This window comes from Ostrinia nubilalis, chromosome 15 (genome assembly GCF_963855985.1).
Source record: "Ostrinia nubilalis chromosome 15, ilOstNubi1.1, whole genome shotgun sequence".
Classification (NCBI taxonomy): Eukaryota; Metazoa; Arthropoda; class Insecta; order Lepidoptera; family Crambidae; genus Ostrinia; species Ostrinia nubilalis.
The window spans coordinates 7066048-7093604 of record NC_087102.1 but is presented as its reverse complement, the minus strand read 5'-3'; the positions used below and the strand labels follow the sequence as shown (position 1 = coordinate 7093604).

Genomic DNA, 27557 nt, shown 5'->3' with positions numbered 1-27557 from the left:
CAAGTCATTTCTATTAATGAACCTGCTAAGGTTTAAACTTTCTACATACACTAATGTATTTAAGCTTTTTTGCATTGCCATAGTTTAAGGTGAAAGATCGTTATACTTCTTTCGGATAGATATCTGATGGCTCTGATTAAGTATGAAATCAAGAGAAAGGTAACTGATTGATTTGAGCCTACAGAAGTCGACTATTTTAATTTAAAAACTTTCTTCGCCGTCCGCATCGTTTCAATATTACCTAACCACATTTCAGCAACAAACATTACAGAAAATCCTTTCAAACTCCCAACCTTCATAACTCCTTCGGCCTACTTATTTCACCATCTGACCTATGGCATTAAATACTTTTAGAAGGGAAATAATATCGAGGCTACTATTACACAAATGGTGTCGGGAAATCTGACATAATGCCCTACCATTTAAACAATGGCGGACCTTGGTATTTGTCTTGACGACTCGGAAATAGGTGAGGGACTAAACAAACGGAAGCGAGAAAATGAAGCATTATTTCGTTAATAATCGCGCTAAATTGGATTATTAGATGGCGTGTGGCGTTTCGTACTTTACCGCGTTTCCTAATTCGACCGTAGCATGTCTAATCAATCAGCCGTATGGAAAATTTGCTGTGACATTCACGAATTTGACCCAAATTGGAAGTTGATCGTATGTAAAACCAATAGCTTAAGCCATTTATGTAAGTAAACGAAACGCTGGCTGTTTGAAAAAATTTTCCATATTTGTCACGATGTTATCTTGGACGATAAAAAATGGGGCCGTTTTGTTACTTTTTTGTAGTGTTTGTCAAAGCCTTTATAATCTATACTAATATTATCAAGCTGAAGAGTTTGTTTGTTTGGTTGAACGCACTAATCTCAGGAACTACTAGTCCGATTTGATTTTTTTTGTGTTGGATAGCCCATTTATCGAGGAAGGTTAGGCTATTAACATTACCCTACAGCCAATAGGGGTGGAGCAGATAAAAATGTTGCAAAAACGTAAAATATTATTCAAACTATTTTCACGCGTGTACGAAGTCGCGGAACAGCTAGTTAGTTATGTGCCCTTTTTACGACATTTAATTTTACTTTATCTCAAACATAGGTTGCCTTTCACCTGGCTCTGACAACATCGTCTGGTGAAGTTCCGACGAAAGAAACCTATGCTGTGACATGTAATTAATGCCAGCTAGGTAAAGTCCGTGTACCTTCTCTTGTCATTTACACTCAATTTGAATATGTGACCGGCAGCTCTACACGATTTAAACAACATTCAAACCTTTAATACTCGTAGTTACCTATATCTTACTAGCGGCCGCCCGCGACTTCATACGCGTGGATTCCGTTTTACCCCCTTAGGGGATGAATTTTGAATAATCCCGTCTTAGTCTAAAAGGAACCCCCATGCAAAATTTTAAGACTCCTAGCACTTGTAGTTTCGGAGATTTCGTGATGAGTGAGTCAGTGACCTTTCGCTTTTACATAGATCAACAAATACAGGGCTCTGTCACACGAGTTATTCTCGCTAATATGGAACGTTACATTTGAAATCTGCGGTGCATCCCGGATTACACCGATACCGGTATAAAACCGCCGAGGTTGTTCGGGTTTCAAATGAAAAATGCAGCGGGCCAGCGTGACTGAATGAGGGCGCTGTGCAAAGCGAAAAAAATTTCACCGCGCCGACAGAAAAGCAAGAAACAAGAAACGCTTTTTCATAAAGCACCGTTTTTATTGTTATTCATTTTTTCGAGTATTTTTTCACCGGTTGCCCGATGCGAAGGCGTGGTGAAAAGGTAAAAAAACTACCGCGACCTGGGTGCGAACTGCGAACAAAACGGATTATTCATTTGTTTTTAGCGGTACGAAATGGAATTTAATATGTAATAGATTAAGTAATAAGTAAATCGAATTGAAGTGCTTAGAAGTCTTAAAAATTTCGACGAGAGGCTCATTGAAATACAAACAAAAGAAAATTCTTCCCTCAAAATTCTGCTTTGGAAATTGAAATTATACCGTCTACTTTCTTCTGTGTCCATTTCAAATTCCCTTTATTCCTATCTTTAAGGATGAGGAATTTTAACCAGTAGGTACTCTCAATTGGTTGCAGGCTGGTCACCGTTTCAAACCCAACGACAGTTTCATGGTAATATTGAAATATAGAATCATCTACCCTCGCTTACCGACTTATGGTTGTCCCAAAATACCTGCAACAAGATAAAGAAATAATTAGCATTTCACACAATTATATAATCAATTTTATTATTCTCAGCATTTCGTTCTATTAGTATACAAATTTATATTAAAATGAAATTACAAGGAATTTATTACAACATAGACGTATAACTTTTCCAATAACAGGTAGTCAGTCTTTCAATAAATTGACAAAAGGAGGATTCTACGAAATAATTTCGTTTGAGAGATTTCTCCGAATAACGTAACTCCAGTAAAGCATCGAACTGCAAATATTCGTGCACGGTGCATTAACATTAACATTAATGTTCGAATTAACATCGACACCGATAAATCCTAACTTACTTGCAAAAGAATATGGCTTACTGACATTAACACTAGATTATCTGTATCTAGAAAATAAATGAACCTATATGTGTTTGCGAAGAGAAATAATGCTGTGATAATTGAAACATTTAATCTGCATCTTCAGGGATGTTGACGAACAAATTTGCCAGATTATATTCTCGTCGACTATACACGAGCTCGGTGGGGGCATGCAAAGCCGTTCTATCCCAGATTAGACCGGAATCCAGACGTTTGTGCTCTGCTGATAAATTTGACTGAAACGCCTATTGTGTTTATAATACACAATAAGGTTTTACATGCGCTAAATTAACAAGACAGAGACGAGGCGCGAGTGTATTTGCCGCTTTTGTGTTTATTTTCTTGACTGAAATAAGCCAAACTCGAAATGTTATCTAAATCTGTGCTTTAGTTTCGACGAAGGCAAATCAAGGTAAACACCGGCATCTTATTTATGTATTCTCGCCATTTACTTCCATATACTTAAATCCAGTGGTAACTTATGTGTCATAATACTCATAATAATAAGTTCAACAACTCTGCCTAGATGAGGTAACACGTAACGTAATTGAATTAGGAGTGTATTTACTTACATAAAGCCGCATAATATTTACAACTCCTTATAGAGCTAAGTGACCAGCACACCGTTTTTAGAACGACCCGGTAATAAAGTCGCCTGTGACGTCATACTTCAGTCATTTGTTCTCACCAAAATTTAAATTTAGAACTGTCTTTAACTCTCACTGGCCATAAAGAAGAAAAAGAAACCCACCTAGACTAAATTTTTGAAGGCGGTTGGTCAATTTAGTGCCATATTAGATGATACATTTAGGTCTCAAATTAAAACTTAAACGCCTTATGATGCATTATTATTGCTATACAATATGGATCATAACTGTACTCTTACTCTTACTCTACTACTTCAAAAAGGCGTAAGTAAATAAAACCAGCGAAGTTCCTATAGCGAAAAATTTATGCGGAGACATGAATAAATCGCAGAAATAAAGGTACGGGCATATCTCGAGAGATATTGGCGGTATAAACCATCGGAATCGTATAAGGTTCGTAGCAAATGATAAAGATATCTGGGAAAGTAATAAATAAATATAAATATCTTTGGACAATCTCACACAGCGCCATCTAGCCCCAAAGTAAGCAATTAATATGCTTGTGTTATGGGTGCTAGCTTAACGGATATACTACTTATATACTTTTTTTTTTTAAATACATACATATTATACATAGTAACACCCAGACCCGTCACAGAAATTAAAATTCATCATTTCAATTTCTGCCCGGCCGGGAATCGAACCCGGGACCTCTCGGCATAGTAGTCCGTTCTGAACCACTACACCAAACGGCCGACCGGGAATATCGAAAGCGAACGTTGGTACCATTTTAGGGTTGAGACAAAGATAACCTGATACTTACTTGTTTTTAGGGATTTGCCTAGTTTAACAAACTGCTAAAAAAAGGATATTGTACCATTTTATCACACCATATTTTTATAAAATTTAAGTCTAAATGGTAAGATTTTATAAATAACAATACTATTCATAATATTTAGATATTGCAGATCCGGAATTCAATGTATTTATTTACCGAGTAAATCTGTGTTGTACTGAATATTAATGAAGTTGCATAAGTCAACGATTACCATTGCAAGACTTGCCAAAGACATATCCACATTATAATTTTACTTGTCTTTCTTGAAATACTTGATCCTAAGCAAGCATCATTATGAAGACATGATTATTACATCGTACATTTGAATAATGCAAACATTACATTAAATCCTATTTAAAATAACTTCTCGAATGAATCTCAGTTAAATAATATGCCTACTAAGGCTGAGTTGCACCAGCATACTTTAACCGTAGCTTTAACAATAACCGGTGCTTTATGTATGGAGTTTGATAGATTTTTGACATTTATTAAAGTCAAAGTAAGATGGTACAACTCAGACTAAGTGTTCATGTCAAAGCGCAAAATACTGTATGAGTAACATTTTGGAACGGCACCAAAAATCTTTGAAATTTCATTGAAATTGAGTTTGAATATGCAATAAAAGTTGCGAAAGCTCGTGAGTGGAGGTGTTTGATGAGCTTTTTTGAGAGACTTAACTAAACTCATATTTGAATAACTGCATTATAGACAGAGCTTTTATAAGCCTTTGATAGTTTTAACTTTGCGACATATGAAAGCTCATATTAATTTGCCTAAAACAAAAACTGAGAGTACATTTTATTGAAGATGATACGTAATTAATCTATGATTTGCGAGTGAGTAATACATAATAAATCGACTTCACAAGAACAATGTAGTTTATAGGTTCTTACTTCACAGATGCAGTGTAATTAAAAAGGCATTAGTGCAACACATAATATCATTATTTTTGTAACACCTTCCCAAGAGAATGAGAACGCTATTTTATTGTGGTAATGTAACGACAGATATTGTAACAAAAAATACCTTATCGATACTGTTATGGTAGTTACGTATAATTTACAATAACATTTTCTCTTAAGTGATCTCGAATTAAAGAAGAAAGATGACAATCCTATTTATTGTAGTTCAATCAGCGTGACAAATCTCTCACATTTGGTCTCATTTTCGAAGTGATGATTATAATATCGATATGAATATAGCTTACTCACTATATTCGTTCGACTATTCCAGTTTCAGATTGGATGGAATCCATTATTGTTTCTGTAGACACAAATGGATACAATATTCTGACAGTGGTCGATAGTTTTATTCCGACAAATCTATTTCGGTACTGCGGTTTTAAATAGTATCCGATAGAAGGTTAGTTCCATGAAACTTTCAAGTATTTTTAGTATTTCTGTTATGTTATACGAACTGTTACTATTATAGGGTCGTGTATAGGGGGTTAAGAAAGTTCAAATTTAAATTCCTCATTAGTATATTGTATTTTCAGGGAACTTATGCACCCCCCGAATATATCTTGCCCAACTACATAACTAAGCTTATAAATAAAAAGCTTTCAAGATTCATCAGAATCTTGACACAGAATATTCGTAGCATAACCTGCAACATTGACAATTTTACTACTCTGCTTACGAGAACCAACCTGTCTTGGGACATACTAATCATGACGGAATGTTGGCTGCCATCTGCAAGGTATATACCGGAATTAATTGAGTATTCGTATGCTACGACAAAAAATAACATAACTCAAAATGAAGGAGTCGTGGTATATTACAAATCAGTTATTTGTCCGGTTATAGATGAACCACAGCTTAGTGAAGCAAATTGCTTGACGATTAAGTTAAATTCTTCTACTGTCATTGTTGCCATCTACCGTCCCCCAGGATATAGGGAATCACAAAATTTTATTGCCTCCTTGAGAACAGTTCTGACTAATTTGAAACACTTTCCTAACATTATATTGACAGGGGACATAAACATCGACATAGCACATAACTCCAATGACAAACGCGCATGGGACTATCTAGATTTGCTGGCCGAGTTCAACATTCATACTGGTCACAATATCCCAACCCACAATCGAACCTGCCTGGACCACGTCATGGTCAAATCAGAAAATGAGGCAAGATGTTTTGTTTTGCGAACTTCTGTCACGGATCATGATAGTGTAGCAGTAAATATAAACCTTCAAAAAGAGCCTCCTCTCTCATGCAAGACTAAACGCTGTATTGACCAGGCGGGAGTTGACACGGCGATTAGGAGCATTGACTTCGCGCCATTATATAAAATGACAGATGTAAACGAGGCCTCCAGATTCCTGTCTGACCACCTGACTGACGCAGTGAACAGAAACACTACTGTTATTCCCATAGCCAAGCGTAAAAGACTAATTAAACCTTGGATTACTTCTGGTCTTCTTAGGTGCATGCAACATAGGGATAATCTACATAAAAAGACCTTACACAATCCAGATGACCAAAACCTATCCTTAACCTATAAGAGATACAGGAACTTTTGTAACGCAATTTTAAAGAAAACTAGGCGCGCATATGAGAGGAATTTGATTCAAGGCTCCAGTAACAGTAGTAAGAAACTGTGGGAGGCAGTGGTCAACATCACACAATACAAAAAACCAAAAAGCACATCCGCTCATCTAATAACAAACGGTGATCCAATGGAGGGTGTCAACACGGCAAACTCTTTCTTTGCAAATATTGGCAAAAACCTTGCAAGTAATATTGCTGGCGGTAGTAACACCGCTTCCTCAACTAGCTCCATTCCTTCCTCTGTGGGTTCCATGGTTCTACTCCCTACCGATGGGGCTGAAGTTGGTTGTCTTATTATGAGTCTGCGTGATGGATGTGCCGTGGGTATTGACCGGATTTCTGGTCAACTTCTGAAACAATATAGTGACCTTGTGATACCGCCGATCGTATTTATCTGTAACCTCTGTATGACTGCTGGCGTATTTCCGGATATTTACAAGCGGTCACTTATCATTCCGGTCCATAAGGGTGGTGATAGAGACAATGTTAATAATTACAGGCCAATATCTCTGCTCCCTGTCCTGTCAAAGATTGTTGAAAGATTAATGAATAGGCGGTTGATTGACTTTCTTGATTCTCACAATATTATTTCTTCCTCACAATACGGTTTTCGCTCAGGGCAGTCAACTGACGATGCTGTTTATGATCTAACTGACTTTGTTGCCACGAATTTGGACAGGGGTAAGAAAGTTATTGGTATATTTCTTGACTTGGCCAAGGCCTTTGATACGGTCTCTATCACGATCCTACTGGAGAAAATGGAAAAGTTGGGCGTGAGGGGACTAGCTCTCCAACTATTTACCAGCTACTTAACGAATCGTTATCAGGCTGTCAAAATTGATGAATGGATTAGTGGAGAGCTGCCTGTCACTTTCGGTGTGCCGCAGGGCAGTGTCCTTGGACCCACGTTGTTCCTCATCTACATTAACGACCTGTGTCAGATGAAACTTCAGAATGGTAAAATAGTGGCTTTTGCCGATGACACTGCCTTGCTGTTCCGTGGTCGTGGTTGGGAATCGGTCTTTCGTTTTGCCCAGGCTGGATTTGAGTTGGTCTCGGATTGGCTGGCCGGTAATTTGCTGTCACTCAATGTAGGCAAGACCAAATATATGACGTTTTCGATTACTAGGAGGAATGTTCCGGTTAACTTTAATCTTACATCACACTTGGGCTCATGCCAGAGGTTGACTGCATGTGCAACGTGTTCTTGTCCTGGTCTAGTCGCCACTGACTCTGTGAAGTATTTGGGTGTCATGATTGACTGCTGCCTCAACTTCCAACCCCACTTAAATCTTCTTGCTTCCAGGATAAGGAAATTAATATATATATTTAAAACATTACGCCATGTTGCTGGCTATAAGGTCATAAGGACAATCTATTTGTCTCTTTGCCAATCCCTCCTAGGGTACTGTATCTCCTCTTGGGGTGGTGCTGCAAAAACTCATTTATTGAGAGTGGAGAGGGCGCAGAGAGCGGTGCTCAAGGTTGGTGCATTCTTACCCATTCTACATCCCCCAACAGAGGTATATAAACATTGGAAAGTGTTAACTGTCCGACAACTGTTTGTACTTGCTGTCATACTTCGCAAACACGCCCTCTTCCCATATAACCCGCTTCTTAACGCTGACAAACGCAGGAAGGGTACTGTATGCTCCACCGTCCAATTCCAAACAAAATTTGCCCACAGATTCTTTTGTTTTCTGGGAAACCGACTCTACAACAATGCTAATTCTACCCTCACCATCTACCCTCTTCTGCATCGTGAGTGTAAAAAGAAAGTTTCAGAGTGGCTCATGGACTTGAGCTATGATGAAACCGAAAAGCTAATAACAGTGTTAACATAAATACCAAAACAAATAGGAAATTATTATTATTATGGTAGTATAGGTTAATATATTATTTACTTAACATTCTCTAAAGAAGCACTCACATTCTCACGCACACACACACACACACACACACACATATTTCTTGTATTTCTTGTAATTCTGATACGAGTAAGTTAATATTAAAGTGTAAAATTAAAGCTTATTAGTGACCTGAGGTGGTGGGAGCCTGATGACCTGTAATACAGGTATACTAAATACCTAGCATAGGCATCAGACTCACACAAGAATGAACATCAAACGTATCTTATACATTCACTATGTAATTCTGTTCGATTTTTTGTGTGAGTAAAATAAAGATTTATTAATAATAATTTATTAATTCATCCAGCTTTTATAAATTGAGAGATTAGCTGGATATAAAAGCAAGAAGAAATGAATAAATTGTGCTAAGCAAAGGCAAATTTTGCAACAAAAAATAATGTTATCACAAACGATCTTTATCGGGGCTAACCAAAAATAAAGTGTGCGCGATAAAATCGATCATTGGCATAGAAATACTTGCCCGGGGCAAATCGGGGGCTAATCTTTAAGACGGGGATAATGGGGCTTGCAATTACCATGATAACATCGGAGGACCTTTTAATGTTAATGGAGGAGAAAAATGGCGAATTTGCTATGAAAGAAAAAGTGCGTTTCCTTTAAAGATAGCACGATTTTGTTTTATCGATGATAAAACGATTCGAGGAACTTTGTATAGTCAAGGGTTACTTATGATTTTCACTCGATAAAAGTAAGTACTAATAAATTATTCTTGAACATTTTACACAGCACCACCTAAAATTCCTAAACAAAGCAAAGCTTGTACTATAAACTCATACTCGTACATACAATGTAGAGACTACCTTACAAACAACTAAATACACAAAGAAAAATACTTATTGACCTCTAAAATATTCCACGGCATAGTGGAAAATGGAAACCACACGTGTTTACTATCACATCAAATCAAATAAATTAAACAATGATAAAGAGAAAGTGATAACGTACGATTAAACAAATGTCAGTTGAAAGCGAGTTTTCGTTACGACATCATTCTTGTATTGGCAGACTGTGTGGCGCGTCCTCTACTTATACAAATACAGAAAGGCACATCAACTTATACACTATAGCTTCTTATACAGTTGTGATAAGAGCTATATTGCAACAAAAATGTAGAGTCGAATGGGCCGTCGATTATACATTAATAAACAAACCACGTTACATATTGAACGGCATTCAACCGCCAAATTAGAGTACAATGGCATATGCTACGAGTAATCGTAAGCATATTTAATGAATGCAAAGTCACAAAGCACAATCGTTAATATTTAATCGCGTGGAGATTGCAACTCCTGATCAGAACTTCGAAGCACAAGCTAGTAAATTATACCATAGACTAGCTGACCCGGTGAAGTTCGTATCGCCTATGTTCATTAGAAACAATGTAGGATTCTTATGGTGGAAGAATTTTTCAAATCGGTCCAGATATTTCGAAGCCTATTAATTACAAACAAACAAAGAACCAAATCTTTTCTCTTTATAATATTAATGTAATAAAATAACCTTTTGTTTACCTAGATGTATTTACGAATAAAAAAAAACATCGTAATCAAAGAATTATTAATTTCTGTTATTACTTGGCTTATTCCAGGCATTCCTTTCACGTGTAGGAAAATTCTTTGAAGGTTTATTTGTTTCACAAAAGGAATATTCCACAATCATTTATTAATAATATATTATAATGTTTATTATTTATTATTATCCTTGCGGATTTACGCGAAGCTCAGTGGCTTCGGCGCACAGCTCAACGCGGCTCGACCGAGAAATGGAATAAGTAAAATTTTCCCATTTTCGCGGAGAGTGCACCTGGCGGCAGAAAATAGGAAAATTTTTAGCGGGTTTTACAATAAGCCGACTTACATCCGACCGCTCGTTAGATAAGGACTTTAGTACATAGAATCAAATACACAGGGATTCCGCTGATATTCTTATCTATGTTTCCACGTATTGGACTCGCCACTCCAGCAAATATGACTTTACGCTTTGAGACTGTACTCAAGTATGCATGCTCTTTGTTAAGTTCTAGCGCTTTAACAAGAAAAGCAAAACGTAATTTTCAAAACTTGCTTGCAAATACCCATTACACATATTCCAGAAATGAATTAAACTAAACCTGGAAGAAAACTCAAGAGCCGCATATACGTACAAACGTAACAATTTTCGTTTCGAAAGTTTCAAACGTGCAGTTGGGTAGCAATTACGTCCACATTAAGAGGGCGTAAAACGTTCGGTGCCACGAGAAAAACTAGGAAACGCGTCGCATAGGCACATAAGAGCATTCATTAGGGCCGCTAGTGAACACGGAAAAGTGCAGCGAAATAAACCATAATTTTACTTACGCTCTTTTTCGCGGCACATTTGTTCGCGAGACATGAAATGTGTTTTAGAGTAGCTTAACGCTGTAAATTCTTTTGTTTTGTGTTTTTTAAACAATGACAAAGAGCCGTTGTTGAAAATTGCGCTTTCCTTTCACGTTTTTTTCATGTTTCAGATTACGGCGCTTAAAACGGGTTCGGGTGTGTTTTAAATAACTGGGTTAATGATCTAAAGTGTTAGCAAGATTGCAAAAAGTATTGATCTTCCTAGAATGCTGTCGTTACTTTAATAAAGTAATATATCACTACTTATAGTATTCGTACGTCCTTTGAAAATCTTTTTGCCAAAAGCAGTTCAGAATGATTAACGATGACTTTTTTACCATCAACGGTTTTGTAGCATCCGTACTTATCAGGACTTAGCCGGCCTATTCACTCGTGAGTGATGATCGCAATTCATCTCGAAAAGTAGTTTTGTATAGCCCTCGTCCTATTAGAATTCCTATTGAAGCCTCAATGTCAGACGTCGGTCTAATTCAATAAATAAATTAGGTTGTGCTTTCGTTTCTTGATCCATAAAGACTAGCACTTCCAATGACCCTGCTCAAATGATGTAGCTCAATCTGTGTTAATGTTAATGTACGTATAAAATGCTAAAGAACGTACCTACATACATAAAATCTCATTCAGCGTGTTAATGACTTCAAGAAAGTTCCAATTAATGCATCCTTGAGATGCTAATGATTTTAGAACTAGGCCAATACCTAGTGAACCACTAACGAAGCTTGAAAGTACGCTATAGGCTATCGGTCACTTGAATCAGGTCACAACTAGACACTTGAATATACAATATACATGCACTTACGGGAATCTCCATGAAATATTGCACAATGCACTCAATATGTATTTGTATAATTACACACATGGCAAGCTCACGCAAAAACTTCAGCGATTGAATCATTCGAGTTTGCGCAATGATCATGCGCTTAGAAAATTGCAACAAAACGATCAACACTACGCAATTTGACTTAAACCAACGGATAATTTTAATACCGTTCCTGCTAAGGTGAGGCACGTAATGTACACTGTTGTTTACACACTTGAATGAACATTGTTCACGGCAGTTTCGGCATCGGTTTTCACTGCATTGCACATTACAAGTAGCTCGCACTAGTAATTCGGCAGTCGGATAATGTATTATACCTGGATATAACCCTTACGTCTATAAAAATAGAGTCGAAAGAAGAGACCTATCACGTGGAATGGTCTTGAAGTTTCCGATGCTAGCTGGTGCCGCTAAATCAAAATTCCGTTGCATTCATCAATCTTCCTTAACATTTTTGCTGATTTCAGGTAGAAAACGATTGCAGTAAGAATCCCGTTGACAGAAAATTGAATATTCTCCTCGTGTCCATTTTATAGGTGCCTTAAGTTGTACCCAAATCAAAATCTTTGAATGAATTTGTTCTTGACCAAAAATAGTCGTATGTTTACACACCTTTTAGACACTTAGAAAAGATACTTAAATTTTACAACCTCGTATCAAATAGATGCAGTTCCGATTTCCATTTTACATGTATTGAATAGCTAATACCTAACGTATTTATACATGTACTCAAATGTTATTCAACTGGTTGGTTCAATATGTACCCAATTGGATTGATCGAGTTGCCTAACGGATGCGTCATTCAGGTCCTTTCGACCGTGAAGTGCTTAGTTTATTTATCGTATTACTAACCCTGTAAAACATATCGAGTTTGTCTCTTTCACTTATTAATAGATGCTGGTATATGCGAAAGAGATAGCGACTATAGAAATTGTGTGCAGGGTAAGCCCTGCTTATGTGACCGAGATAAAGGTTACATTGAGTAATTCTTGGTACTGATAAGTTTTGATAGGTATTGATTTGTTGTACTATGCCCGTTAACTGTGTTATGTTGAGAGCATTATCTCATTGTAGTTCTGTGATAAGCTTTTATTTATTTAACTTCATAAAGGTAGCAGGAGGGCGCTGGATGCAGGCCGCTACCAACAGGGCAATATATTCGTATGTGGAAGTCATTGGGGGATGCCTATGTTGAGCAGTGGACGTCCTTTGGCTTAAATGATGATGATGAGATAGGATGAATCCATGCAATGTATCCAATATAGACGAAACCTTGGGTGGTTTCTGGAAACTGCCTACTCACTCTGAGCTTGAAAAGTCTCAAGTAAGATTATTCTTGGAAGTCTTCAGCAAACAACGAGTTCCAGACTCTATGCTAGAAGCTCACAATAGAAAAGAAGTTTGTGTAGAGTTTATAAGGTTCTCTCTAAAATAGAAATAATTTTTTATTTTTTTTATCTTTGGACATGGCCTTATGTTGATGAATTAAAGAATACTAGCTTTTTTTTTTCATTTATTTAACAAGTAAAAAAGACAATTACAAAGGGTTAGGTACATTTAGATAGCTTTAAAAACCATTAGGGTTTTAAATGTATGTAGCTTAAAAATAAATGCAGTTAATTTTGATGGAAGGTCAAACCACCAAGTAAATAAATATTACGTCATTAGTTTAGATGCTAATTTAACCGCAAATTATTCAAATAACAACAAAACGGCAAATATTTCACGACGCACAAACCACGTTACCCATGAGCGGTTAAGTCATCCTGGTTAGATTATATTACAGTGACACATTATGTCCTCTGAAAAACGAGGCTTATCCAGTTCCCTTTTGTAGAGGCACATCAAGTTTAAAAATGGGATCTTGTGAAGTTGTATTAAGTTATTTTGCAACAAAAATGTATAGCTTGATGAGCTGTGGTCTGTACTTGAAGCGACGGGCATCAGCCCTTTTTTTTTCGTCAGGAAATGCATGAAATTGCATACCCTCTGGCCCGGGGGAACCAGTGGGTTATGTGAGGCTCTCCTTGCCAGATGGACAGGGCCTACTACTCACTAAAACCTGACGGTGTCCTCCCGAAGTCTTTGGGACGGAGCTGCGAGTTATGGTCCGAGCTAGACGGCCTAGACATTCTTTCGCGGCACAGTCTGGGGCGGACCCCAGACTGTGGCTCGCTCTGTATGAGCAAGCAACGACTGGCTTCAACCCTAGGCTGAGTTGCATCATCTAACTTTAACAGTAACTACACTCGCGAGCAAAACTATGGAATCACTTACATGAAGTTGTTTCCACGCGATCTTGTGTACTAACGAATTTGTTAGTAACAAAAAAAGTGGCACCATTTTAAAGATTAAACTTTTACCTTTAAATTGATACCAAATTCATTTAAATCATACCAGTATTTAAAAAGATATCGCGGCTGATGAGAAGAAGTAAGGAAAAAGACATGTATCAACTGTTTGATACGTCGCGAGTTGCGGCCCATTTACCCCCTATAAAAGCACGTGTTTTCGGATTTTTGCTTTCACATGTTGATCCATACACATCTCAGCTTCTTTTGACAATTTACCTGGGATTCTACACCTTCAGAAACAGCAGAAATCCTTGCACTATTGCAAGAAGGGCTCAGCCAGCGGGCTGTCGCATGTCAGCTCCACATATGCCAGTCCTGGGTTTCGAAAGTTTTAAGACGCTTTCAGGAGACTAGTGGCTTTATCCCGAGACCAAGTTCTGAACAGCGCCAGTGCACATCGCAGAAGGATGACCGTTTTTTCATGTCAACCTCTCTATGAAATCGTCATTTGACTGGTATCGACGTCCAGCAAGAGCTCAGAAATGTTCGTAGGATAGCTGTTAGCGTGTGGACAGTTCGTCTAAGATATAAGCAATAGAATTTGACTCCAAAAAGGCCTGCCACAGGCTCGAAACTGACGGCAGGTCACCGATAAGCACGCTTTCAATTTGCTCGTACACATCTCGATGGGAAGTCGAGCAAGCCACCCCCATAAGCCACTGTTTCAGCGAACCAGCACTGCACAAATCGCTCCCCAGGCTGCCTATAGACTCGACCACTTCAACTGCTGCACTGCAAACACAGTCTGCATTCATCGGAGAACAAAACTCGCCTCCATTACTCGCCTACCCATCAAAATAAGTGCGAGTTAATTGAAAGCGTGCTTGTCGGTGACCTGCCGTCAGTTTCGAGCCTGTGGCAGGCCTTTTTAGAGTCAAATTCTATTGCTTATATCTTAGACGATCTGCCCACACGCTAACAGCTATCCTACGAACATTTCTGAGCTCTTGCTGGACGTCGATACCACTCAAATGATGATTTCATAGAGAGGTTGACATGAAAAAACGGTCATCCCTCTGCGATGTGCACCGGCGCTGTTCAGAACTTGGTCTCGGGATAAAGCCACCAGTCTCCCGAAAGCGTCTTAAAACTTTCGAAACCCAGGACTGGCTTATGTGGAGCTGACGTGCGACAGCCCGCTGGCTGAGCCCTTCTTGCAATAGTGCAACGATTTGTGCTGCTTCTGTAGGTGTAGAATCCCAGGTAAAGTGTCAAAAAAAGCGGAGATGTGTATGGATCAACGTGTGAAAGCAAAAATCCGAAAACACGTGTTTTTATAGGGGGTAAGTAGGCCGCAACTCGCGACGTATCAAACAGTTGATACATGTCTTTTTCCTTACTTCTTCACATCAGCCGGGATATCTTTTTAAATACCGGTGTGATTTAAATGAATTTGATATCAATTAAAAGGTAAAAGTTTAATCTTTAAAATGGTGCCACTTTTTTTGTTACTAACAAATTCGTTAGTACACAAGATCGCGTGGAAACAACTTCATGTAAGTGATTCCATAGTTTTGCTCGCGAGTGTATATCCATAACCGGAGAATTTTGTATGGAGTTTGACAGATTTGACGTTTGATGGTGCAATCCAGCCCTAAACTGTTTTATTTAATTTTTCAAACAATACTATTTTATTTAATCTTCGTTTAAGGACGTTTTAAACTGTAATCTTTAAGTAATTAGTCGAAGGAAACACAATTACCAATAAATATCGTAAACGCCTAAAACCGAAAGGATGTTTGGGTTAGACTCCATTATCTTCGAATGAAGGTTTACTTCCATTGCGGTAAGAATAGAACAGCCACTTCACCTAAATAATAACGGCAAAAATATAATTATATTTACTTGGACGTTGAACACTGTGATCATTAGCTACGAATAGAAATGATCAATTCATATTTTCTATCACAAATTCCGAAAAATGGTGGCAATGGGTAAGAAATATGAATATAAATATTAAATAAATACCTAATAACAACCTAAAAATACCTAATAATAATAATCAAAATTTTCAGTAATAATAGCTCTATATCAAGAATTAGGAGATTATTAAATAGTTAATTTCTTTAAAAGGGTCATTGGAAAAATTTTAGGGTTAGGCTTTGTCCTTTTTTTTTATGTGACGAGCAGAAAGATCACCGGATGGTAAGTGATTACCGTCGCCCATAGACAGTCCTAGTTAAGTCCTACAGTGTATGTTGTACTTTAAGGACAGGATTTTTTAGCCACATAGTAAGAACGAGACGTAAGAGTCGGGTAGTAATTTATTTTCTAAAAAATATCAATTAAGGGTTTTGACTACACGTCAAATACGCTCTATATTTCAAGGGCGAATGAGCTGGCGGTATTGCTTGCCAAATCTTTCAAAGGATCATTGGAAATTTTTTGGGGGAGGCCTTTGTCCTACAGTGTACTATACCTACCAACTTTAAGGGCAGGATTTTTTAGCCGCATAGTAAGAACGAGAGGTGAGAGTCGTAAGTAGTAATTTAGTTTCTAGTAAATAACAATTATGGGTCTTGACTTCACGTCAAATACGCTCTATATTTCAAGGGCAAATGAGCTGGCGGTATTGCTTGCCAAACGTCAATATATATCCATTGGCGGATCGACAGCTGTTAACACTTCTTTGTGCCACAAACCGTAATGCGCCATCTGCCGATACACATTGAGATCTACTGTTTAAGGTCAAAAATGTATAACAGCGAAGGTCAGGGAAACAGCTGGTCTGTTCTGAGGAACCTTTCTTATAATATCGTTTAATAATGACCATGAGTGTGGAGCTACAAAAATATGAAAAACAAAATGATACGTGCTCGATTCTGAATCGTGAGGTATTTGACATAATATTACTAAAAGGCGAGAGTCAGTATCTCTTTGTAAACTTCTAAATCAATGTTGATAGCACAAACATTGCGGTAAAAAACGCGAACTCAATTACATTTTTACTATATTTTCTTCTTAGTTAATTGCATGAAATCTTTTGACAACAATTAAAGTGTTTATAATCTGAAATGAACGTGCGATAAAATCCACGCAAGCGGAGTCACCAAATAATGTCCATGAAATGTCAATTATTAAATAATAAGAGTCAACTATTTCAAAGAATTAATTACTAAACTTGCTGAAATTGCATGAAACGCTTCAACGGCAATTCATTATAAACAAACAGCGGGAGATTAATAATTCTGATAAACATTTAGCTATCAATTGTTATTATTAAACCAGTAAACTGTCGAGAAAAATAAAATGGCCGCAAATAAAACCTCTGATGAAACTAGAATCGCTGCAATAAAGTTATTATTAAGTCAACGACCGCAGTGACAGAAATAAATCGGGAACGTCCTCGGTTTTATATGAATGAAATAATTGATGATAACTAAAAATGTTATATTGTGATATTTTCTATAATAAAATAAAAATCTAGAAAGCGCGATATTGAAAAAAAAAAGAAAAATAATTGCACGTTCAGGAGAAGTGAACGAAAATATCTTTTTTCGATTTTTTATCTGTATCTAAGAGTCAACGAACTCGACAACAACTGCTTGAACTGGTTTACATCGTCAATTGTTGCAATAATTTTAAAATTATTTTTATTCATATTAAAAAAATTGTATTGACCGACAAAATGATGTAGTAATATTACATAAATATACTCGTCAATAAATACACTTTCATTTTTGTTTCAAGGTCATTTTGCATGTAATTGACATCGTAAAACACTGTTATTAACAATCTTTATTAGATCTATAATGGGCATATTCATATTCACAAGATATTCGTACCATAATAATAGAGTTGAGCTTGTTTTACGAACGCATCTACACTTTCCCTTACATTATATTTTATGTATCAAGTCTCATGATAATGATCAGCAAACACAATTGAGTAAAATACCGATAATAAATACGATTATACCGGTTTTTATGATTATTACACGCGTAATTTCTAATTTTGATCTCTCAGTTCTCTCGATTGCAATTTTAACTTGCAGAGTCATTGTGTTTTTTCTTGGCCCAATTTTTTTTTAATGTTCAATTTGCATTTGAAGGAAGAAATTTTCTTACTAAGGTAAAAGGCTTCCTTGATTGATTAAACAAAAACTTAATTTAGGTATTTGTAGGTAGAAGAAATACATAAATGATACACATGTCAGGTAAACTCAATGAAATGCTTTGAAGACGGTTAATTATAGCGTTCGCTGAAATGTGCACTAAACAGTTCGCAACTGAACGGTTTCCCTTTAAACATACAAGTACCTTCTATCTTCTTCACTTCACCACTTCATGCATACGATACCTCGTTAAAATGTAAAATATAAATGTAACTAATAACTATTTTGAATAACTATTTTAACATGATTAAGTTAGATGTTAGTTCTTTAAAGCATTCTAAGAAATATGCTCTTGAGTTCAAAATACTTGTAAAAACTTTCGAGGTTAAGTTTGAAATTGCAAGACGCGACAGCGTCGACGGTAAAATTCATTTGTTTTTGCTATCAAATTATTTATTGAGCCGGTATTTCATACATGTATGCAACAAATAATAAACAAAAGAACATCGATAAATAAAGGTTGACGTGACATTGCCGGCCAAATAAGTAAATTATTTCTTCCTACTAATATTATAAATTTGAAAATTTGTTACTCTTTCACGCAAAAACTACTAAACGGATTTTGATGAAACTTCACAGTGTTATTGTTTATACATCAGATTAATATATTAGCCATGATTTATACAGGCGAAGCAGCGGGTAAAAGCTAGTCGTTAGTAATTTTTAGACACATCGAAAATACCCGCGAATGCACGATGCACCCGAATGGAACGCCACGTTCCTTTGCTTTCTAACTCTATTCCGCTGCAACGTCTGAAATATACTGCCTATAAAGAAAGTTATTTTGCTGCAGTTCGTTATGCGGTGGACTGACCGATAACAGATTTAGCCTTCCTTTGCTTGTTTTTATTGTATTAAAGAATCCTTGTTTATTTTAGTACGTTTTTCTTCACTTTATCAAGGTTTGTTTTTCTTGAAGCAAAGCAAAGTATTATTCTTTGACGTGGCAAGTCTCTTTGCGTGTCAAACTAGGAACGTAAAGGCGTTGACGTGAACGCAGACTTTGCGCATTTAAAAATTCAGTCCATACTAATAAAACGAAATCTATACAGTGTGTCCGGGCATGTAGTGATCAAACTTTAAGGGCGTAATCTATGGACAATTTTATCGGTGAAAATACTTTAAATTTGGGGCTTGACCCATTTGTCGCATATTTACAAGGATTTAAGTTTTTAATTTTAAGTTTTCACCTCTTCCTTCAAAAACAAGTGATAGCGTGGGTAACTTAACATTAATAAGCAAATATTTTATATCATGCGATAGCCAATAAAATTATCTACTAGTAGAAGTAGAAAACAGACACAAGTTTCAAACATTTTAAGGGAGTAAGAATGGATTTAATTAGAAATAAACATGATTTTTTTCACATCTTTTTCAGTTATTTCCCAACACAAGAAAAACCAGGTCGTTAAGGTATGTTTTATTTGCATTGTATTATTAGTATTTGAGCCATTCTACAAAACGAATGTAAATTTATTAGTCTACGTCTATTAGTTTCGACGTAATTGTTGAACAGAGATACCCATTCCCAGCGGTTTCCATAGTAATCGGAATAGGTTGTGTGATTCTTTCAGGCAGTGCATTTTCGCATGTCGCGTGCGCTATGGAAACCGCGAAAACTTCGAAACTAATAGACGTAGACTAATAAATTTACATTCAGTTTGTAGAATAGCTTAAATACTAATAATAAAATGCAAATAAAACATACCTTAACGACCTGGTTTTTCTTGTGTTGGGAAATAACTGAAAAAGATGTGAAAAAAATCATGTTAATTTCTAATTAAATCCATTCTTACACCTTAAAATGTATGAAACTTGTATCTGTTTTCTACTTCTACTAAGAGATAATTTTATTGGCTATCGCATGATATAAAATTTTTGCTTATTAATGTTAAACTACCCACGCTATCACTTGTTTTTGAAGGAAGAGGTGAAAACTTAAATCCTTGTAAATATGCGAGAAATGGGTCAAGCCCCAAATTTAAAGTATTTTCACCGATAAAATTTTCCATAGATTACGCCCTTAAAGTTTGATCACTACATGCCCGGACACACTGTATATTTTTGGTTCCTTGCGGTTTAGTTTCTTGAATGCCAAGGTTAATCAACTTACTTGGAAGATGAACACCTCCTGATTATCCATTTGGCCCAGACGAAATCAGTTAAGCAAGTGAATCATTGCATCATACTCCAAAATAGCACTTCCCGGTCTTCAGGACAGGAGCTTGTTTCATGATGACACAAATTTATTCGGAGCACGTAATAAATACAGGACGGTTGCACTATTTTCGCCGGAAATAGTACGGTTTGGACGTCGATACGGGCTAAATTTAGTTAGACGAAAAGGTTGCATACAGTTTGAGAACCGAGAACAAGACACAGTAAAAACTTTTGGGAAAACAACACAAATGTTTTCTAATTTAGTTCTTATAACTATATTTCGAAGGTCCTTAACCTGTTATACACTGGCCACACACAAAAAAGTTATGCCACCGCGCACCGCACGTTACGTCAAATCACCAACGTTCGCGCATTTTAACTGCGAAACATAAGGAAGCGTTAAAATAATTCGAGCGTGCTGCAAAACCTTATTTTTAACTCGACTACAATAACCCGAGCGTCACAGCCGACTGATGGCTCTAGCATATTCACGCATTAACTAAAAAACACTGCCTTATAAGTACAGTCGCTTACCCACAAGTTCAAACTTCCTTACAGCTGAATGGAGCAATAAAGATGAGACTCGCATGCTATTACAGCAATTCAAGTACTAATAAAGTATGCAAATGCGTGTAATCCCACGCGCTAATGTGAACTGTAAAGCTCGAATAACAGTCAAACGATTTTCAGCTTAAATGGAGTAATCATTTATGTTAATACGTTCCTATTAGGCTTTTGTTTTCCTTACTCATTTCTGAGATACACAATAATATTCCTCAAACTCTATTGTTGTTTGTATCAATGTGTTTTGTAGTCACGTTGTTACTCTTCCATACAATACGTAAACAGATAGAGTCAATCCAATTAGTATTTAGTAATTAAAACCTAAATTGGATATCTACATTAAAATACGACTGGATGTATCATTATGAAGGTGTGAAAAACAATTTATAATTTACAAATTATTCTTGTAAGTTTTTAAAAAGGACTTTTTTTACACGTCCAGTATTAACCCTACCACTGCTTTGGGACAATAAATGGGCCAGTGCTGAGAAGAAGCGCAAGAAACTCAGTCATTATTATTGTGTTTCACTCGGAAGGCACTTTATCGTATGAGGCATTCAAAACATATTTAAGTATCTGCCGAAATGCCAATGATAACGTTGTAGGTATAATCGACGTTTCTGTACATAGAGTGAAGGCCGAATCCGCCAAGTACACTCACGAGTGATTTTAAACAAGTGTGAATGCCACAGAAAATACGTATAGTATTCTTGACGATGTTTGCTTAACTGCCACTACTATCTAGAAGATTATTGTTAGATCAAACTGTTCTGTACAAAGTCCTCGGCGGTCTGTTTGATTGTACACAGTTAACTGACCACATATTCTACCAGTTGCCCGGTCGCTCCCTACGTCTCCGCAACACTCGTACACATGGTGTTTTTGCACCCGGAATTTGTAAGACTATAGCGGGCCAACGCGCACCGCTACGGCGTATCATGCATTCGTATAATAAAAACTTTGCTCATTTAGATTTATTCACGCTATCTCTTGGGCAGTTCAAAAATGCAATCCATTCAAAATTAACCCTTCATTCGACGGAATTTTTTTTTAGTTAAATTTATAAAACAGTTACTGATTTCGTTTCTTAGCCTGTCTAGGACCCCAGAAAAAATACCCAAAAAAATCTGACTATTTCAGTTTCCTGAAAAACCTATGTCCAGTATACTGGACGTTGCCAAGTTCATAAGAAAGTGACGCTCTCCAACCATGTCCAGTATACTTCCCGTTGTCGAAGAGACAGAAAAAAGAAACAAGTGGTTCCGTAATAAAATATTAATTATCATCATCATAATTTCAGCTTTATGACGTCCACTAATGAACATTGTCCTCCCCCAATGATTATCAGGTTGGCAAGTGGGCTAACAACCGGCCAATCTGCTAGTCACTCTGTATCCTGCGCCTTCCTGCTACCTTTATGGGTTCATCTGTCCACCTTGTGAGTGGACCTCCTACGCAGCGGTTGTCGGCACGTTGCCTCCATACTAGAACCTTGCTGTAGCCATCAGCCATCAGTTCTGCGTGATGTGCGCCCTGCCCATTGCCACTTCAGCATGCTAATCCATAAGGCTATATCAGTGATTTTAGTTCTTTTACGGATCTTCTCATTAGATGTCGCACAGAAACACCAAGCACAGCCCTCTCCATGTCATGCTGTGATATAGAGAGGGCTTATTGTGAGAAGTAACCTTTCAGTAGGTACCATTATGTGATTACTGGGAACACACTTGGACCTGTTGCTGATTTCTTCTCCTGCACTTGGACCGCCATCAAGGTGGCGTTTTGTGCAAGCACTTCAGCACCAAGGGTCAATACGGAAGCTCTCTGGAAAGACTACAGCACTGCTCAAGCTTCAATCAAATCGAAAGCCTCCTCATAGTCCACGTACGCCAAGCGTTATGGCAAGTAATACTCTTTGGTCTTCTGTATAACCCTGCCGCAGTGTATGGATGTGGTTTATGGTTACAAAGACTTCTCGGACACCGGCATGTAATAACCTTCGCATAAAAACTTGTAGATATGGCTCGGAAGCATGATGGGACTATAATTCTTCAGTAAGGTGTTATCCCCTTTCTTGAATAAAGGTACCACAACGCTTCTGGTCCATGCCTCTGGCATTATTCCCTCGAGTAAGACAAAGTTAAAGATTTAGCTGTCTATATTCATGTGCTCTATGCAAGAACTGATGGAAAAGCAGGGTGAGAAGAACAATTTTCTCATAAAAACCAGTATCTATATGAAAAGGAGTAGTGTTAGGCGGCACCAATGCTACTAAGGCTTGTTTTTTAGAGTTGATACTCTGAAAAACGGTACATAGTGAGGCAGAAAACATTTTATGTGTCGATCCCTAAAATATTATTATCAAAACCCACAAAAGTTAATTTTCTAACAATTTGGCAACGGGAAGAATACTGGACATAGTATTTAGCAGTTACTTTACTAGTATTTCGACGACGGGAAGTATACTGGACATGCAAGTTATGGGTGTCGTAAAACGAAAACAAAACTCTGTATGACAGTAAATACATTGTAAGTAGCTTCGCAGGTATCCTATCTATAGTTTTTAATAATATTACAAGAGTATTAAGCCGTAAAATAATGAATAAAATGCAATTTACCGAGAGCCCGCACAGCGGGCCCTTCCTCCCCGTCATATTATTGGAGATTGCTCGCGTCTCATCGATATTGGTGCCTTGCTGATTTTTGACAGCATAGTTAGATAGTTCAGGGAGCAAATAAACACATTGAGTTCAAGATATACGGTCATTTTTTTTACGGAGATTTATTTTCGTTCAATGGGAAGTATATCGCACGTCGTCGAATTAAGGGTTAAAACTTATTAGTACGAGCATTCAGGATTGATTTAGTTTCTGTCTTTATATTCATAAATTATGTAATATTGGACTTTGCCCACGGCTTTTCCCGCGTGAGGTTGAGTGTGTCACGAATCGTTGTGAATTGTAGCCCATATGGTATTCTGATGTATAAGTAATAACACTGTAAAGTTACATCAAAATCTGTTTAGAACTTCTTGCACTCTTAATTTATTAAGTGAAAATTTAATTAATTTATAATTATTTTACTTTTGTGTATCATAACAGTTTCGGCACTATTGTCTTGTATTTGTTATATTAATACGTAGCACTAGTTAGTAGATTGTCACTGCTTTGGTTTTTGTTTTCCTTTTTTGAAAATTACTTTGCGAACAATGTTATTGGTTACATAATTAGTAATATTAATAATATTCATTAATACTGGTATAAGCTATATTATGTAATTGTTTGTTGTTCTGAATAAAATAAAATAAAATAAAACTGTACGTAACCCAGATGGTGATGAAGTTTGCAAAAACAAAACAAAGATTACCTAGTTGAGATACTGATCATAGGTTTTCACAGAAAAGCAAAGAGTATGATTCATAATCAGGCCATGGTTTTTTGACGATCCTAGAAAATTAAGAAGAAGGGATATAGTAAGTGATTCTGAATCATCAGGTCAAATCAGAACAATAATTCAGTATTGATAGTAGCGCCCTCCTGTCAATGTCATAGATGGGATACTTCAGTGTTGGACAACTATATCTTATCACGTGAAAAGTCATAATGTCATTATTTAAAAAGCTACTCAATCATTAAATTTATTCGTATTTTCAGGCAGATATTTTTCGTGTGGCATGGATTGTCATTTCGATTGTGTTAGAAAACGTACATCATCCTTTCTATTGAGGTCGTATTCCTAACTGAAATTGAAAGCCAAGGTTTATAAATAAAACCGTAATTTAATAAACAAAAGAAATATGGAAGTTAAAGTGGCGTTTAATTGTAATACAAGAAAAAACTAAATGCCCAATGAAGCAAAACCGCGAGAGAAACAATGTATGTTACTGTTAATTAGTTAGCAGGAAGATTGTAACCTATAAAAAGAATTATGAACTTAAAAATATTTATGTATTTTTATTATAACACTAGAGGCTCGCCCCGGCTTCGCACGGGGCAGATAGGTGATTCACAGAAAATTAAGTCATGCCTATGTTCATCAGCAGCCTTAGTGTGAGTTTACATCAAATGTCCTCACTAGTGAGCGCGTTAAAAAAATGTTTGAAAACTTTAGTTCTTGAAAGTTCCCGCTAGGGGCGCTGTACAATCCGTCATACATTTATTTTCATTTTTTACGCACCCACTAGTGACGACATTTGATGTTAACTCACACTACGCCCCCAGAAAAAAATTTATTCTAATGGTGAAATAATTTTTCAAATCGGTCCAGTAGTATCGGGGCCTGTTCAATAACATACAAAACTGCAAATCTCTCTCATTATTAGTATAGATAGAGTATAAATTGAATGCTTTTAAAAGATTAAAATATGTCAGTACTAAAGAGGGGACACAAACCATAAACAAGGCAAAGTTTAACATACAATGTCTCATATTTCGATCTGCAAATAAAATGGAAAACCGTATTGAATTTAAAACCGAATATTTAACCGAAAGAATAAGAGGCGAACAATGGAAGAGTATTTCATTGCTTATTCTATTTGCACACGGCGTTTGCAGTTACTCCATCGCCGATTATTCTGTTTGCGTGATGATTGCATACTTAACACAGTGAAGATATTAATGGTGGGTTTACTCCTAATTATACGGGCAAAATTAAACTAAAAAGTATACATTAAAAGTATAAGTAGTAGTTTCATATTCATTTTACGCCCGCAATACGCATACAACGTAAGGAAATCTCTAATGACACAAATTACATAGGAAGCGTCTTTTGCTAATTCCGGTAATCATCAGAGGATGTGAGTATATGCGAATAACAGCACGCAGCAAATATACAGGGTATCTTCCTGGTACAGTCCTAGTTGAACGGACGACGGCACATCAAACTTAACACTGTCATAGGTGCTGTTCAAAAATATGCCTGATGTGATTTAGTCTTCCAGTGACTTGGACCACTTTTAGCTTGCTAGCCACCAGCAAAAATTCAATCCAGTGACGTGGCCCCGTGGCAAAATTGGGCCAAGTCATTGGAAGTCATGATTTCGACTACACATTTAATAATAATACATATTAAAACGCATAGCTCTATGTATTTGTATTATGTGTTTTGAGAACTTTCAGTATGATCACGCTGGCATTAAATTAATAAACACTATCAGCCTACTGTGCCTTCTCATTTTGCGTAACAATTTTTATTCACGGCTTGAATAATTTTGCTATTGCAATTTAGTCTTAATGCCTCTCAGTTAAGGTCTCGATGAGGGTTAACATCTCGGACTAGACCTCTTGGCAATGATACAAAAGGCACCTATGACTCAGTCTCAGATATTGCGGCTACCTGAAAATTTGCTATTGGACTGAGCACAAACTGTTATTGCTTGTGAATAATTTATTAATTGTGTACTTACTTTGATACTAGCAGACTCTTTCCAGAAGCTAGATTAGATAGTTTCCAGAAAAGAGCACTAAGGGTGCTGTTAATACTACTCCAATTTTACTAAAGTTGTTCACTTTTTCTGTAGCTGTAAATAAATCTATGGGGATTTAAGCCTAAGTTGCTAAAGCAACTTTAACCGTAACTATAACCATAACCAGTACTTTTATATGAAGTTTGACGACTTGGCGTTTGTTAAAGTAAGATGGTGCCACCTAACCTTAGTTTTTGAAAGCTCTGTACATATTTTTGGACACAGTCGCTAATGAGTACGTTAATGTAATCTCATGGTAAGCACACTGTAGTCTGCTATGACGTATAGTGACGTATAGTAATTTGAAAGACATTTAATAACCCGACCGCAGAACAATGTGGTAACTTGTCTGAATCTTAAACCGGTTGCGACCGCAGTCATCAATTATCAGCAAGGTAATATTATAAAAACTGGTAGGGAACCCTCGTGAGTCATTGCTTGAGTCATCGATCGACCACAGATTCGCGATATAATAAAACCAAAACGTAAACAAAATCTAACCTAAAAGTACTGATTTAAATTCAATTCAATCAAAGTACTTAGTTACAGGCACAGCTCATAAAGTTACACTGCTGAACTTTCAGCTGCCATAAAAAATAAGTGCACTAATATTATTGGTGCTCTGGCAGTAAAAAATATTCACAGACACTGCCTCTTTCAGCGCAAATGTGCGTATTCAAATAAATTATATTCATCCCATTTCATAGAGAAAGTTAAGAACAGAATATTAACAGCTGACAGTCGCTATTTCATAGAAATCATAATATTGTAGGTTGCCGTAAATCAAGCAGTTACGAGCAAACGCTATTATCTCTCGCATGTTTTCATAAATCACTGGCCAGAAAACAAAACATCTAAGTGCTCTTCATCGCATATCAATAATTAAGTAACTACTCGTACAGTTAACCGGTACAACGACGCCATTATAAAGTAACCACACACGCGCGGTACGTGAACCATTTAGTTCAATGACATGAAAACGTTTCAGTAACAGATCGTGTAATCACACGATACAAACTGCAATTAAAAGTTGATCGGTGTCCATGAAATGTCACTGACAGATGGATCATCGACCTGATTCGTGATTAATCTGTGGAAAACGTTTTCTCTTTCAATTGACGTTAACCTATAATCACAGAGTAATACCGAGAAAAGTGATTAAAGATTTAAGTGTCGCATATATCTAAAATTACAACGCAATGGAAACTCAGTGAACAGTTAATTAAGTTCGCGTTAC

The 27557-nt window shown here is 36.8% G+C and overlaps 1 protein-coding gene across 6 annotated transcripts in view; it reads right to left on the bottom strand.

Moving 5' to 3' along the window:
- Positions 1 to 27557, bottom strand: part of LOC135078843 (rap1 GTPase-activating protein 1) — a 394789-nt gene that overhangs the window by 60496 nt on the left and 306736 nt on the right. The window contains exons 1-2 of one of the 6 annotated variants that reach the window (XM_063973405.1): positions 20246 to 20748; positions 2183 to 2206 (exon numbers count right to left, since the gene is read on the bottom strand). The exons of 4 other annotated variants lie outside the window; for them this stretch is intronic. In XM_063973405.1, coding sequence (XP_063829475.1) covers positions 2183 to 2206; positions 20246 to 20275 — 54 coding nt within the window. In that variant the 5' untranslated portion in view covers positions 20276 to 20748. Of the gene's footprint in view, positions 1 to 2182; positions 2207 to 20245; positions 20749 to 27557 lie in introns of those variants that run through there. One more of the 6 variants, XM_063973404.1, reaches the window with a different exon arrangement.